The 15,874-nt window shown below is 30.1% G+C and overlaps 2 protein-coding genes across 2 annotated transcripts; one reads left to right on the top strand and one right to left on the bottom strand.

The window, feature by feature from the left end:
- Window positions 1-7,702: 7,702 nt before the first annotated feature.
- Window positions 7,703-13,115, top strand: LOC107623335 (AICARFT/IMPCHase bienzyme family protein). The gene is made up of 13 exons (XM_016325548.3): window positions 7,703-7,987; window positions 8,334-8,453; window positions 8,571-8,673; window positions 8,890-8,965; window positions 9,325-9,421; window positions 10,226-10,328; window positions 10,462-10,592; window positions 10,777-10,954; window positions 11,044-11,198; window positions 11,377-11,586; window positions 11,842-12,189; window positions 12,276-12,402; window positions 12,678-13,115. The coding sequence occupies exons 2-13, from the start codon at window positions 8,349-8,351 to the stop codon at window positions 12,827-12,829; spliced, it is 1,785 nt and encodes a 594-aa protein (XP_016181034.1). The 5' UTR covers window positions 7,703-7,987; window positions 8,334-8,348; the 3' UTR covers window positions 12,830-13,115.
- A 483-nt stretch (window positions 13,116-13,598) lies between these two features.
- On the bottom strand, window positions 13,599-15,521 carry LOC107624474 (uncharacterized). The gene has a single exon (XM_016326964.3). The coding sequence runs from the start codon at window positions 15,415-15,417 to the stop codon at window positions 14,059-14,061; it is 1,359 nt and encodes a 452-aa protein (XP_016182450.1). The 5' UTR covers window positions 15,418-15,521; the 3' UTR covers window positions 13,599-14,058.
- Between the last annotated feature and the right edge of the window lie 353 nt (window positions 15,522-15,874).

Below are 15,874 nucleotides of genomic sequence, written 5' to 3'. Positions count from 1 at the left end.
TATCCGTATTTCATAGATAACACATAATGAGTCATTTTGGGAGATAATCTATCAATTCAATATTAAAAATAATTCTATATTCGTATGTAATTGTTTTTGTGAAATGTTGATATTTAAAAATTATTAGATATTTAATATATATGATTAAATTATTATTTAATAATTATTAATTATTAATTTTATATTAAAATAATTGTATATAAGTTTTTATATTTATCTTTTTATGTATAAATTATTATTGTAACCGAACAAAAATAAATAAAAAGGCATAAATTTTATGTTTTGTTTTTAAGCATCTAAATTAATCTGTAAAAAATTTTATATTAAATATTTTAGTATTTAACAATTTATTATTTTAAAAACATTATAACCATAATCTCCTCCTCCGCTTCTTTTTCTTTTTCCAAATTGTCGCACGGAAGTTCTTTTTCTTTTATTCTTCTTCTCTTTTTTTTTCTTCTTTCAAATTCACGCATGCAGTTTTTTCTTGTTCGTCCTCCTTTTTTTTCTTCTTTTTCTTTTCCAATGTTGTGTCTTCTTCTTTCTCAATGTTGCGTCTTCTTCTTTTTCTTTTCTTTTTTTGTTATCGTCATCACCAATAACATCAACATTTTTCTAACATCTTTATTAGTTCTGGTTTTCTCTGATGTCATCATTAAATAATTTCAGTTCATTTGTGTGTTAATTGAGATTCACTATTTCACTTAATGCTGCTGATAAGTATTGACCAATTTTTTTGTTCTTTAAGTAATTTTAGTTCATTTTTAGTTTAATTGAAACTCATTTGGATCAAAAAATGAATTCGATGTATTTTTATTAATAATTGAGTCTTTTTAACTGTTTGTTCAAATCTAAACTAATTTCGATTCATTTGTGTGCTAATTGAGGTTCACTTGATGCTGCTGATAAGTATTGACCACATTTTTTAGCAAAGAAGAATGAAATTATTATCACCTTATTCAATTGCATTAGATTTTACTTCATTCCATTCAATTAGTTCAGTTTTGAGCAAGCAGTCAATAAGACTCGATAAAAACACATTGAATTCATTTATAAATCCAAATGAATATCAAATAAACTAAGAAATGAACCGAAAGTATTTAAGGAATAAAAAAATTGGTCAATACTTATCAGCAACATCAGGTAAACCTCAATTAATACACAAATAAATCGAAATTAGCTGGATCCAAATGAACATCAATTAAAAGGAGGAAAAGAAGAAACGCAACAACAACAACAGTAATAACAGAATGACGATTCTGAGTTAGCTGAACTGTTAGTTTATTTATGTGATTTACCCTCAATTTAGATCATTTATTTTTCTAAAGATAAGGATATTCGAATCTGTGACTTCTAAGTAAATATGAAGAAAATATGTCATTTGAGCTATATCTTATTGACCTCAATTTAGATACTTATTTTACATTTAGTTTATTAGATGAATTACTCACTTATTTAAAAGTTCTATAAGAATTTAACAAATTAACAAAATAGTATTCTAAGGATATTAGTTGAAAGAATTAAAATAGTAGATCTTATAATATATTTTTAATGTTTTAAAAACAAAAACATATATTTTTTTTAAATTTCTTATTAATGATATTTTAATTAATTTTCTTAAGGTACTTATTAGTAAATATTTTTATAAATTAGCAATAAATAATTACTTAGAAACAAAACTATTTTATCAATTAATAAAATTGAAGTAACCACAAAGAAATTAATAACTAACAATGAGGGTATGTGAAAAATGTCATACAGAATTATTTAACCAAATTTCCTTTAAATGACCATTTTAAAATTGCGGTTGAATTTTTTTCCAACATATTAAAACACATAATTAAAAGGGTTTAGATACATTCTAAAATTTTCTCATTGAGAAAGTTTCAATAAAAAACATATAAAATTTATGTTACTGATGCATTTGTTATGCATTGTTTTTTCATTAAATAAAAAAATTATAAAATATCAGTAATAATAATCTTGACATGTTTCGTTAAGCTAAATTAATTTTTTTTTATTTAAAATAGAAATTATTGTAAGCATGACATATTATTATCACTTTGTTATATACTATTATCTCATATACGTATAAAAATATCTTTATATTTTGTAATAACAAGAATATATGATACTTAATTATTTATCATAATTCTATAATTTTTTAGTAAAAGTATTATTACATTAAATAAGTTTTAATAAAAATAGTACAATTTAAAAATGTTATCAATATAATTTTCATTTACACAAATATATATATTGAACTATAAGTATTTTTTTCCTCAACCCTAATATTTCATTTTAATTTTATGATTGGCATGTGTTAATAATACATCAACACAAGAATATTATGTCAACATCTCCAAGTTATGTTTTACCATGATTCATATAAAAATGTAAGTTTTTTTTTTTTTTTAACTTTTGTTCTAATTAGTTCATTTGTAGTAGATTACTATATTATTAATTTCCTAATATTATTAGTGGAATAAACACCAACAGACATTCACCCATTTTTTTTTTACCAAAAATAGGAGACTCGACCCCGCAACCTCTTCATTGAGTATGGGGAGACTATACCATTTGGGGACACATTCACCCATTTTGAAATGCAAATGATGATGTTAAAAATTTTATTGTAAATCGAATTTCTTTTATTAAGAAATTAAATTGGGCTTTATAGAGCCTTGTACTCATCATACATTTTAGAACAAAAGCATGGCCCAAGACTGGCGGATTCATTTTTTCTTTTCTTCAATAATCAGATTCAAAAATCACGTTTGGTTTACATTTTTATTTTTTTGTTATTTTTTAGATTTTATAAAAAAAATGAAAATAGAAGATAAAAATAAAAAAACAAAATTATATTATTTTTACTGTTTTTATTTTTTTCATAAAATCTAAAAAATAAAAAAATACTAAAAATAAAAATAAAAAATAAAAACATAAACCAAATACACCCTTATATTTCAGTACTAATTGTTTGTTAATTCTCGGAATCAAAGTTTCAGTGAATAGTTATATTTCTGAAAATATTATATCAATTTCTCAAAAGACTTTAACTAAAAAATTAACAATTTCTCCTATAAAATTAACAATTATATTATGCATAGAAAAAAAAAACTATCAAATCATACATGGTATAAAATATATATTAAAATAAAAAAAATAACAAATTAAATAATATATATATATAAATATATAATGATTAATTTTTTGTATATGCATAATATATTCTTAAACTACTCAAATAATATTATTATTGACAAAAATAATTTCAAGATGCAACTGACAAATAAATTTTTAAAAAGCTTTAAAATCGTAAGAAAATTAATCAAATGTTAGATATATATTATTAAAAGACTTTAGAAATAAAATTTTGATGTTATTTTTTATAATTATTATTAAAAAATGGAATATTTATACTTTTAAAATTTGATAATTTCATGCTAAAAATAATAATTATATATAAAATCAATTTTAATACATTAATAATATAAAATAATTTTATATATATTTAATTATCTAATATTATATTAACAAAGATAACTATATTTTATATTATTAGTATAGATAATCATAAAATAAACAAATGTTACAAAAAACATGTTATCATGTGAATGCATTAAAATTTATCAATGAACAAAAAAAAAATTTAAATGTAATTAATTTAATGTAAAATTAATAATTTAAATTTAAAATTATTAAATAATAATATAATCAAATATATTACTAATGAGTTATAGTTCAAATGACATAGTTTTTCCATACTCAATTAAGAGGTTGCAGGGTTGAATCTCATATTTTTAATAAAAAAAAATAAAATCAAATATATTAAATTTTTATTTTTATAGTATACAAATGGGAAGCTCATTTGCTGACGTGGCGCTCATACGTTGAGTTTGTGAGTTTATTTGCTTACGTGTCGTCACTAGAAATTTTTAGATTTATATTTATAAATTATAAATTATTATTTACTTAGGTTGTTATTTTCAAATTTTAAGTTTGGGTTGTTTTATTTAGGTTGTTATTTTTTAAATTTTAAATTGTTTTATTTGTTTGGGTTGTTTTACTTAAGTTGTTATTTTTTAGATTTCAAATTATTTTATTTAAGTTGTTATTTTTTTAATTTTATTTAGATTTTACTTAGATTGTTCTTTTTTATATTTTAACACTATTTTTTAAAAATCTGTTAATTCTTTTTAGCATTATTTTTAAAAATTTTATTGATTTTTTTTAAATTGCAGCTACATAAATTCTTTTAAAGAAATTTAGAGTTTTAAAAAAAAATTACGTTAATTATTCTTCGGTTGTTACATACTAATATTATTATAAATAAAGATTTACGTTAGTTTAGAATTTTTAAATTATTATTTGTTTAGGTTGTTATTTTCAAATTTTAAGTTTGGGTTGTTTTACTTAGTTTGTTATTTTTTAAATTTTAAATTAAAGTCAACCAAATTTAAAAAATTTTAGTTATGATGCAACTATAAAAGGATAAGTTATGAGAGATGTAAAGCACCACAATTTAAAGTACATCAATCCTTTTCTTTACATATATCCAAAATCTCCCTACTTATTCCAATGGCTGGTATTCACAAAATTGCTGACATCAATCCTACCATCGACAATTTGTGTGTACGTATACGAGTGATACGGTTATGAACACTATCAAGTTACAAAAATTCTCCATTGCCATACTCAATTGAGATGGTTTGACTCGATGAAGACACAGGTTTTCTACTAATATCCTTTTATCCATGACTCCAAGGTTATTTATTTATTTTTTTAAATTAAAGTCTATGTATATTGGATTAGATATTGAATAAGTCTATATTTAACTTTTTTTTATGTTATTTTCTTTTTTAAGCAGGTATCGAATAAAGTTTGGTGTCACTGATGATTCTGACTGTGCATGTAATGTGCATGTAATGTAGTCTTTGACAAGGAGGCAAAACAAGTTTTGGGAAAGAGTTGTGTAGAGATACTTGATCCACTCCTATTGATAAGATCTAACCAATATTTATTTCTAAAAACATTAGTGAAGATATTTTTATTGGTACTTTTTATATTATTTATTATTAATATATTATGTAATACCCTACAGAAAGGAAATCTATTGGATACACCTATACTTTTGCTCAACCTAATTGATAAGATCTTTCTCTTCATCGTTGAAGTTCACATATATGATAATCCACATTTTTTCACCTTCTTATAAAGTTAAGAAGATGACTGATAATGTGGTTTTTTTGTACAGAATTTGTTGCTTGAATTCCAACGAAGTTGCGGCCAATGATGAATCCGAATTGTTGGAAAATGCTATTATACCAACTAAGCGACTATCCTCGGAGTCGGAAGATTCGAAGGTGGAAGGAAATACCTCAACTTGCAAGAAAATCAAGATTGAGAAAGAAACTTGAGAATTTGGATGCACATGTTTTGGAATCCCTTTTAGAGTCTATCTAATAGAATAATGCCAAGCATATGTTTGTTTTGGTGAAAACATTGTCTTTTCTTGAGTTATTTTTAATGCTATTATACCAACTAAGCGACTATCCTCGGAGTCGGAAGATTCGAAGGTGGAAGAAAATACCTCAACTTGCAAGAAAATCAAGATTGAGAAAGAAACTTGAGAATTTGGATGCACATGTTTTGGAATCCCTTTTAGAGTCTATCTAATAGAATAATGCCAAGCATATGTTTGTTTTGGTGAAAACATTGTCTTTTCTTGAGTTATTTTTCTTTTTGTTCTTTTCGATTTTTATGTTTGGAATTTAGAATTTTTTTAAATATAAATTGAAGTTATTTGGTTATTACTTGTGGTTTTATTTTTAATTTGATTCTCACCGTTGATATTATGATAATTTTTAATTTGGAAACTCTATTTAAAAATTTGAAATTTAAAATTCTAATACTAATTCCTAATTAAGTAGCTTCTTAACCGTTTTGATTTTTAAATTTAAAACTTTTTTATCTGTCACATTTATAATTTTTTTCTATTTACTTCGTTTACATTGTTATTTTTTAGATTATCTCAGCACAACAATAGAGGTACTTTCATCTTTTTCTCTCTTAGTTATTCATTTTCAATCTCTTTATTTAAGGAAATGAAAAAAAAAAATTAACTATAAGTTGAATTTATTGATAGTGAGATTAAACTTATATTTATTTGAAAAAAGATACTTTTGTAAAAAAATATATATTATTTTTCGTAAAATATATTTTACGTAACTAAATAAATGAGAATAAAAAAGAAATTAAAGCAGCCATTGAAAATAAAATCTGTGCGATTTTACATAGACATAAGAAGACACTAATTTCATATTCTATTTGGTAAGTTAGACATGAGAAAAATTGTAAAAAATTAGTGTCTCAAGTTTAAAATTAGTGTTTCAGCATTTTAGAGAGACACAAAATACATATTTTTAATGGGTGTTTGTGTATGACTATGTCTTTCATCATTTTTGTTTCAGTAAACAAACACCATACATGTACTCCTGTGTCTATATTTTGATAGAAATGTATACCAAAAATAAATGCAGTCATATGTGTACTACTTTATTTTTTTTTAATAATATAAAAAATTTGATAATAAAAATGTATTATGTATAATGTATATATATTTTTAATTGGTTAAAAAAATTATTTATTTAATATTTTTAGGTATATATTGAAAGATGCAAGAAGTCTAAAGAGAAGCAAGATTATATTGAAGAAAAAATTGATATTAAAAGACAAAGAAAATACAAAGTGAAGCACAATTTAAGGTAGACTTCATATAAAAAAATAAATTAATTATTTTATCATTTTTGTTTTTAGGTTAGAATAATATATTTTTTTATTTGGTATTTTTAAGTATGTCAGTTCTATATATTTAATTTTTATTGGGTATACAAAATAACTAACATGTCATGAGTATTTAAAAGAGACATGGTAAGATAAGCATGATAGATTGTAATTATCACAAAGCTAAAATTTTACTTCTTTTATCTTTAATACTATCTTCATAATATATATTCATAATTCATCTTATTCAAACATTTAACATATATTCATTTTTCTTTTTTATAATATAAAGTACTTGATGTATTATCTCTAATGATTACAGGAGCAAATACATCTAATTCAAATTTAGATACTAAAGAATTAGAAGTGTGCATAGCTGAAAAAGAAAGACACCTGATACAAAGAAAAACATTCTTGAAGAAATTGACTATAAATCTTTCAAAATTTTTTGAAGAAGTTGAGGATATTACTGAAAATACGACTATATTAGATGATTATGTGCAAATTGAATACCCAGCCATATTCAATGTTGCTGAGAATACAGGTAATTTAAGAAGTAGCAATATCAGCACTTTATTATTTATTATTGTTATGTTTTTTATAAACAAAAAATTATCGTTTAGTGTTCAAGTTTTAAAATTCAAACTAAGATATGGTTATATATTATAATTTTTGTATTTGAACATTGATTTATTGTAATTCTTATGTTTGATTAACGTGAATGTAAAACTTAAATATTGAGGTTGGCACAATATAAAACTTCTATTTATATTTTACATAAAATAACATATTTAACACGTTTATTATATAACGACGATGATAGTGTTATACTAAATTTAAAAAATATATGGTTATAAAATATTATTTTTAATTTAACTTATCAAATTTAAATATAAGGATGCACGGGTTTAACACTAGTTATTTAATAATTTTCAACTACAGAATATTAATAGAGTTTTCGCCATTAACAAAGATTCTGCTTTTCTTCCCTTTCACTTGTTCGTCGTTCGCCGCTCCCTCGTGCCTGATAGCCTCTGTTCCGTCTCTCTGCTTCGCCGTGTCTGTGTCTCTTCTTTCTCACTGCTTCGCCGTCTGCCGCTGCATGCCACTGCTTTGCGCCTCGACTGCCCGCCTCTGCCGCTGCTCTACTCCTTCGCGTCTCTGTGTCTCCCTCTTTCACTAGTCACTACAAGCCTATAAGGTATGATAATTGATAATTAGGAATTTAGGGTTTAGGGTAAATTATTACGAATTTAGAATCTACAATGCCGATGCTGTTACTAAGTTACTTGTTAGTTGTTGAAACTTAAAGCTGCTTAATATAATCTATGCCTATATATTTGATAGTGTTGGAGGATGTGAGTTTTAATTGTTGGTTAAATTGTTAAGTTGCAAATTAGAAAACTGTTTATGTATAGTTTGTGGATTTGAATGTTAATTTTGTATGCTTACTTTTCAAAATTTTAGTTGAACTTGAATATGTTTATTTAAGTGCGTGTACTGTAGCAAATAGTAAATCCTCAAAAAGCAAAACTTTTTGATTGCAGGCTCAAAGCTTTATCATGTTTGCGTCCACTGCTACTTCCCCCGCCGCTGCTGCTGCTCGTTCTTTGCGTGCTTCCCTCTTCTCTCCTTCTTCTCATTCCCATCTCCTTCCACCTACTTCGGTGCCTATTCTTCTTCTCCTGTTTTTTTAAATAGTAATAATAACGACAATGATGATTATAAGAACTAAAAAGTAACTCTTGCAAAGTTACATGGTCTTTGAAATGCATATGTTTCAGGTTCGATCCTCTTTGCGCTTCAGCTACCTTCCTATCAAAGCTATGGCTGACACTGCCTCAGTTTCACATCCAATAACTGCTTCTGCTTCTTCTTCTGATTCAGGTATTTTCTTTTCAACTCCCACCACCCTTTTATTTATTTTATTATTATTATTTATCTTTTTCTATTTTCTGGTTCAGTTATAATAGTGTTGTGTTTACTTAGAATATTTACATGTTGTATATGGCACCATTGTTTGCTCTATGCAAATATTTTCTTTTCATTAAAACATAAGAATAATAGGTTGTTGGCATGTTGTCTTCTTTTGCTATGAAACAGGTAGAAAGCAAGCATTGATATCACTTTCTGACAAGAAGAATCTTGCTTTTGTTGGGAATGGGCTTCAGGAATTGGGGTAAGTTATTTTGGTTCTGGTAACATCACTTTTATTTTCTTTTTAAAATGTTAGAAGTAGTTTGTTATATGAATAATGCTACACATCCAAGTCTTTTTATTAACCAAGTCCAATCAAGTTGGTCTAACATAACAAAAACCAGATATGGCTAGCATTATTCCAAGTCTTATTGTTTAACATGGTTGGACTTGGTTTATAAAAGGACTTGGCATTACTCTTGTTATATATAAGTTATAGAATGTAATGTGACTTTAGTCTGAACACTTGAAATATTGTTGAAGTTAGTAATTCGTTTTTGTCAAAAGTGACTTATATTTGTGGAGAGAGGGAGTATTGATGATCCCAATATTGAAGTGTAGGTACACTATTGTGTCGACTGGAGGAACAGCTTCTGCACTGGAGAGTGCTGGGGTGGCTGTTACTAAAGTCGAACAGCTGACCCAGTTTCCTGAGATGGTGAGTGTGCTTTCTTGTGCGACTCTAAGTTCTTCCAAGATCCTCGTTGTCAATCTATTATGGGTTTGATAATATTTCCTTTTATTGATTGATTGATTGACGTTTTGCTCTTTGATATTCTCTTGGATCCTAACACTGATATATATATATATATATATATATATATATATATATATATATATATATATATATATTGCAAAGTAGCCATAGAGATTCTTTTGTCTTAAATAATGTTAACTTGAATGTTAGAGCTACAATTTTTTAAGGTTATAGTCAATACTAGAAGCACAGTTTCTCATCTCATTGTTGCACATATAACTAATTTTAATTTTAAGTAAACATTTCCAGTGTGTAATATTAGAGGTGTGAGTGTATATGATTTGAAATCATGCTTGCAAATGAACATTTATATTTTATAAAACCCTTGTGTTGTGTGTAGTTATTTGGTCTTTTTTGTTTTATTCTACTCAGGATTAGGGTAATTATGAACAATACTGGGTAGCTTTCAATATGTATTTTCCATTATGCATTAATTCCGGATGGGTTTTCCGATGAGAACTGAATTTTTGTTGTTTACCCGAGCTTGTGTTTAAAAGATCAAACTTCAATGAATGTATATCTGCTATTTTACTGCAATATGGCCAGCTTATAGGATAGTTACTTTTTGTTCTTTCTTCCATATGCAATATTCCCCTTTTGCCACCTCTTAGCCATGTTCATGGTATTTTTGGTCTCTTGATTCCACTGAAGCTTGAGTTTCACAACTTTAATTATCAACAAGAATGATTTGGCTTTTCTTCACAGCTTGATGGTCGAGTCAAAACTTTGCACCCTAATATACATGGAGGTATCCTTGCTCGAAGAGATCAAAAACATCATATTGAAGCTCTCAACACTCATGGAATTGGTAAGTTTATGCTCTCAACTTTTTAATTAAAGGTACATAATGCTAGAATATGAAGTTTTGAATTTGGACTTTTGTATTAGTTCAAGTTGTGAGGTTGGGTACTTTTATTGATTTCAAGGTGTTCCTTTTCTAGGTACTTTTGATGTGGTGGTGGTGAACTTGTACCCATTTTTTGATAAAGTAACATCAACTGGAGTAGAGTTTGAGGATGGAATTGAAAACATTGACATTGGTGGTCCAGCAATGATAAGGGCTGCTGCAAAGGTTGTTTGTTTGGCTGAAAGTGCTAATAATTAAAAATCTGAAATGAAGGCAATCTTTTTTTTTACCCTATGTTTCTTTATCTTGTCATGAAAACTTCTAATGTTTTGTAACTCTTGTTTGGGCTGAATTCTGTCATTTGTCTGCTGAAACATCTTAAATATAAGCTCTCTACTTCTTGGAACAGAATCACAGGGATGTTTTGGTTGTGGTTGATTCACAAGACTACCCTGCATTATTGGAATTTTTGAAGGGAAATCAGGATGATCAAATGTTCAGGTTAAAGCTTGCGTGGAAAGCTTTTGCACATGTTTCTGCCTATGACTCTGCAGTTTCTGAGTGGCTGTGGAAGCAGAGTGGGGGAGGTAATGCATAAAACCAATGAAAGTTCGTTTGTTGCATGGTATTCGAATATTGTATTCTGATTTGACATGTGCTCTCTTTTTTATGACAGATAAATTTCCTCCTACCTTGACTGTGCCTTTGTCGCTCAAAAGTTCTCTCCGGTATGGTGAAAATCCTCATCAAAAAGCTGCATTCTATGTTGACAAAAGACTTTCTGAGGTTAATGGTGGTGGAATTGCTACTGCCATACAACATCATGGAAAGGTGGGAATTAACTGCAATTTCTTTTATCTTGTGTGATGTGTTTATGGTAATATACTATCCCAAAACCTATTATATCATGTTTGTGGATGAAGGGTTTCTGAATGAATGTAATCCTTTATTGATCTTCATATAAGTTAATGTTGTAGATGGTCTTACACCCTTAACATTTTTCTTGCAGGAGATGTCATATAATAACTATTTGGATGCCGATGCTGCTTGGAACTGTGTGTGTGAGTTTAGGGATCCCACATGTGTAGTAGTGAAGCATACTAATCCTTGTGGGGTAGCATCACGTAATGATATTCTTGAAGCTTACAGACTAGCTGTTAAAGCTGATCCAGTGAGTGCGTTTGGTGGAATTGTAGCTTTCAACGTGGAAGTCGATGAGGTAAATCAATTAGTAAAAAATATAGGTTATCAGGAATCTGAAATATCTATATTTATCCATGATAAATGTGCAACAAGGTTATCAAAATATGATTTTTTGGGGGGTACATGTGCAACTTTTCAAGAAAAATATGATTTGGGCATACAAATTGTTGAAATAGTTGATTGGTGCCACCTGCTAGTTGGCATATGAGTCCATTGTTTCACCTTTTTGTGACATGGGGGGATAAATACAATGCTTGTTTTCATATTTTAGGTTCTTGCCAAAGAAATTCGTGAATTTAGAAGCCCAACAGATGGAGAGACAAGAATGTTCTATGAAATTGTTGTTGCACCTGGCTACACAGAGAAGGGGCTTGATGTTCTTCGTGGAAAGTCAAAGACTCTACGGATTCTTGAAGCAAAAAAGAACGAAGCAGGAAAGCTGTCTCTCAGGCAGGTTGGAGGAGGGTGGTTAGTGCAGGATTCAGATGACTTGACCCCACATGACATCAAGTTCAGTGTAGAATCTGAGAGGACTCCAGTGGATGAAGAGCTTCGTGATGCAGAGTTTGCTTGGTTGTGCGTGAAGCATGTCAAAAGCAATGCTATTGTGATAGCTAAGGTTGTTATCTGCTATATGTCGAAGCTTTTATAGGCTTCAATCATATGTAAGGATCTAAACATGTTCTTCAATAATTGTTTTGGCAGAATAAGTGCATGTTAGGCATGGGAAGTGGCCAGCCAAATCGTTTGGAGAGCTTAAGAATAGCTATGAGGAAAGCCGGAGATGATGTTAAAGGAGCAGCTTTGGCTAGTGATGCCTTCTTCCCATTTGGTAAGTGTTAAAGCAAATATTTAATAAGACATGGGGATGCACGATTAGCATTTATTTTTTATGTAGATATTCTAAGAAGGCCATCACTTTTTCATATGAAGATGAAAGTAAATTGTTTAGTAATCTCCCATTGTCATTGATAAAATTAGATATAAAAAATACTAGTGTAAATTAAAGGCATACAATAAGCTCCCATGGGATTCAAGTTATGTGACATTATTGACACTTCTTTATTAAAATCCGACATGGATGTGTGTATCTTAATTTATATGCAGCTTGGAAGGATGCAGTGGAAGAAGCATGTGAAAGTGGGGTTGGTGTCATTGCAGAACCAGGTGGGAGTATTAGAGACAAGGATGCTATAGACTGTTGCAATAAGTACGGTGTTTCCCTAGTTTTCACCCAAGTGAGGCACTTCAGGCATTAATATTTGGTTTTTGTTTTGGGATAACTATCTGTTTCTGTTGTTTCAAAATGGGTTTTGGTGAAAGCATTTTAACTGAAGCCCGGTTTTTGGCATCAAATGGTTGTATGAGTAGAGTTTGTTGTACTATCCAAGTTGATGTAGAAAAGAAACACTTATTTAGTTATTTTACATAAGATGGAGCCTTCTACAATGGACCAAGCTGAATTATAGACCATGATGGTCCATGTGGCTCTTTGCTATATACTAAATTACTCATAAATACAGCCCAGGCTGAAAGCCTTTGAAATATTGTTAGATTTCTTTTTAACAGTGATTGGAAGAGATAGTCCTATGATTAACAAACAGATTAACTGGTTTAAACAAGTATTTTTCGAATTAGCTAATTGAGATGTGAATTGAACCTCTGGAACCACCGAAAACTTTTTTTAAGTTAATTTGATATATAAAGTTTTCGTGATTCAATAAAACGAGAGTTGAGAATTCAAAGGCTTGAACCGGATTCTAACCACTTTGTATCGTTGTAGTGTCGTTACATTCAAAGAAAAATATTTTTGGCTTCATCTGAATTAGCTTGATTAACATCTATTTTTATTTAATTACTAATTTATTTTTCTTCATTTTTTATAATGAGAAAATTAGTCTTTTGGTTCTGTTCAGTTGTCATTTGTGATTGCATTATTTAACATTAAGAACTTCACTTAGTATGTGCACCCATTTAATTATCTTTAGGCATATCTTCACTGGCACTACAAAACAGAAAAAGTGGAATATAGTATAAATTTCCAGATAGTAGTACTAGAAACTCTGATTTGATCAGAGAACATAATATAGTGTCCATGAACAATATTGTTTGACAACTAAACTTGAAACCCTAAAACATATCATATAATTGTGATCCCCCATGGCTACCGGAAAGGACAACAATACCAAAAAGACAATCTTCTAAGGAAGAAGTAACCATTTATAACTGGCAATCATCAGATAGACAATCTTGTATTACGCATGGATAGAGACAAATTGATGTACAATTATAGCATGAGAGACATGTTTTACTCACAACTTCAAACAACAATACCAATCGAGTCACAAAGTTCCAGCAACTGGGAGAAGAAAACGTTGCTTATTTATTTATTTATTTTTACTCAACAACAGATATCAATATCAGCTCCCCAAGAATTAAGCAGAACATAGCAAGTTCTACAAAACTCACATTCCATCTACATTCTTCATCAGCATCCATCATCATCATCATCAAAACTTAGGACCTGGCAAACAGACTCCTCCTCATCCTCCTCCATTTCATGATTATCTTCGTCGCCGTCATCATTGTCGCCGTCCGGGCAGAAATAAGACCTCTTCCCATTCAAATCAGCCACCCTTTTAGCAGCTCCAGAATCTCTAGGACTCTCATTAAGGTACCTGAGTGTTCTAATTTTCCGAAGCAACACACCACTCACACCTGCATTGTTCCTCTCTTCCTTTTCCTCCTGCACCTCCACCTCCTCATTCTCATTCTTCTTCTTGCACATCACAACCTGTGCAGGAATCTCCCACCTCTTCTTCACCCTAACCTCACTCCCCTGACCACTCCCTCGCAGTGACGAGGCGCGCCGCTTGTCCCACCTCTTACCACCATCATTATCCTTGTCATTCTCAGGCAATGACCTCTTCCTTGCATCAACACCAACAGAATTACCACCATTATTATTGTTATACCGGCTTGCTACCATTCTCCCCGGCTTCACCGCCTTCTTATTAGGCACAGATTTCTCCCCTTCCTTGAACAGCTTCCTCGGCTGAACCAATGCAGCAACAGCACCACTCTTCCTTGTTCCCAAAGTAACAGTTGCAGCTTGCTTTGAACCTTGAACCGAGTCAAATCTACCGCCGATTCTCTTCGATTTTGGGCTGAGGCTCAAGGTTTTCTTCCTTTCACTCACTGCCTTCACTTCATCCACACCGTCCAGTTTCCAAAAACACGATTTCCGACGATTCTGCGTAGCCGGAACAGCGGTTGTAGCATTAGCAATATTCGCCTTCCCCGGCCGGATCGAGGAGAACCTCCCTCCTCCAGCGAAGATCTCAGCTGGCCCTAAACTCATTCCTCTCCTTGTCGCCGGCGCCGCCATCGTAACCTTTGTTTTCGGAGTCTCTTCGATTATCTTGACAGCAGAGCTTTGAGAACTCTGCTTCAGTTCCATGAACTTAGCCGGCACAATTCTTCCGCGTCTCTCCACCGTCTTCGCCGCCGCCGCTTTCTGAAGCCGAAGCGATTCCAGTTTGGACGTTAAGCGCTTGATCTGATCCTCAATTTGTCGGATCTCGAGGTCAATCTTTCTCTCGTCTTCTGGTTCGTCAAAACCCTTATTGTTCTTGTTCTTGGCGGGAACGGGGGAGGAATTGAGTGCAGCGGGGCTCAGGTTTTCCTTGGTGGAATCGGATCGGAGAGAATCCGTTGAGTGAATGGAGGACCAAGAAGCCTTCACAGGGAACGAGAATCCTTCGAATTCTTTGCCGTCGAATGCTGCGTTGTTCCAAACCTGAAGCTCAGTGTTGGTGGCGGTTTCTGGATACTGAAGAATGCTCATTGTTGTTGGAAGGTTCTGGAATCTGGGATCTTCAATTCTTTTGGTTTCGTCTTCGTTTTCGTTATGATTCTTTGAAAAATAGAGAAAGAAAAAAGGAAGTGTGATTCGTGAGTTGAGTTTGGAAAATTATTTGTATTTTGATTTTTTTTTACGTTATGTCAATGTGACCGTTGGAGGGAAGATGAGGAGAAAGAAAATAATTAGACGTTGAAGCGCGCATCCTGGCCGTTGGATGGGAAACCGCTCCTCTTAGACGCTCCGATTTTATTTAAAGGCTTTATTATAGTCCTTAATAACTTGTGGCGCCATCTTAGTCTATTCCCATTTTTTTTAAATTGATAGTTTTTTAAGAGTCTCTCAAAAACATTTTACAATGAAAATGTTTATACAAAACTTATAAATGAAATATAATAATTTCTTAAATTTTATGCATTATATGTAAAATTTAATTGATAAC

Source organism: Arachis ipaensis, chromosome B10 (assembly GCF_059453495.1).
Source record: "Arachis ipaensis isolate K30076 ecotype BB chromosome B10, ASM5945349v1, whole genome shotgun sequence".
NCBI classification, from domain to species: Eukaryota; Viridiplantae; Streptophyta; class Magnoliopsida; order Fabales; family Fabaceae; genus Arachis; species Arachis ipaensis.
The sequence above is the reverse complement of the archived record's forward strand: the minus strand, read 5'-3'. Positions and strand labels throughout refer to the sequence as shown.

What these genes read in the sequence shown, in the direction of transcription:
- LOC107623335 (XM_016325548.3), top strand. Translation starts at nt 8,349, where the DNA reads ATGTTTGCGTCCACTGCTACTTCCCCCGCCGCTGCTGCTGCTCGTTCT. An exon ending in TCAACGTGGAAGTCGATGAG is followed by an intron (nt 11,587 to 11,841) that starts GTAAATCAATTA and finishes TTCATATTTTAG; the next exon opens with GTTCTTGCCAAAGAAATTCG. An exon ending in TGATGCCTTCTTCCCATTTG is followed by an intron (nt 12,403 to 12,677) that starts GTAAGTGTTAAA and finishes ATTTATATGCAG; the next exon opens with CTTGGAAGGATGCAGTGGAA.
- LOC107624474 (XM_016326964.3), bottom strand. Translation starts at nt 15,417, where the DNA reads ATGAGCATTCTTCAGTATCCAGAAACCGCCACCAACACTGAGCTTCAG.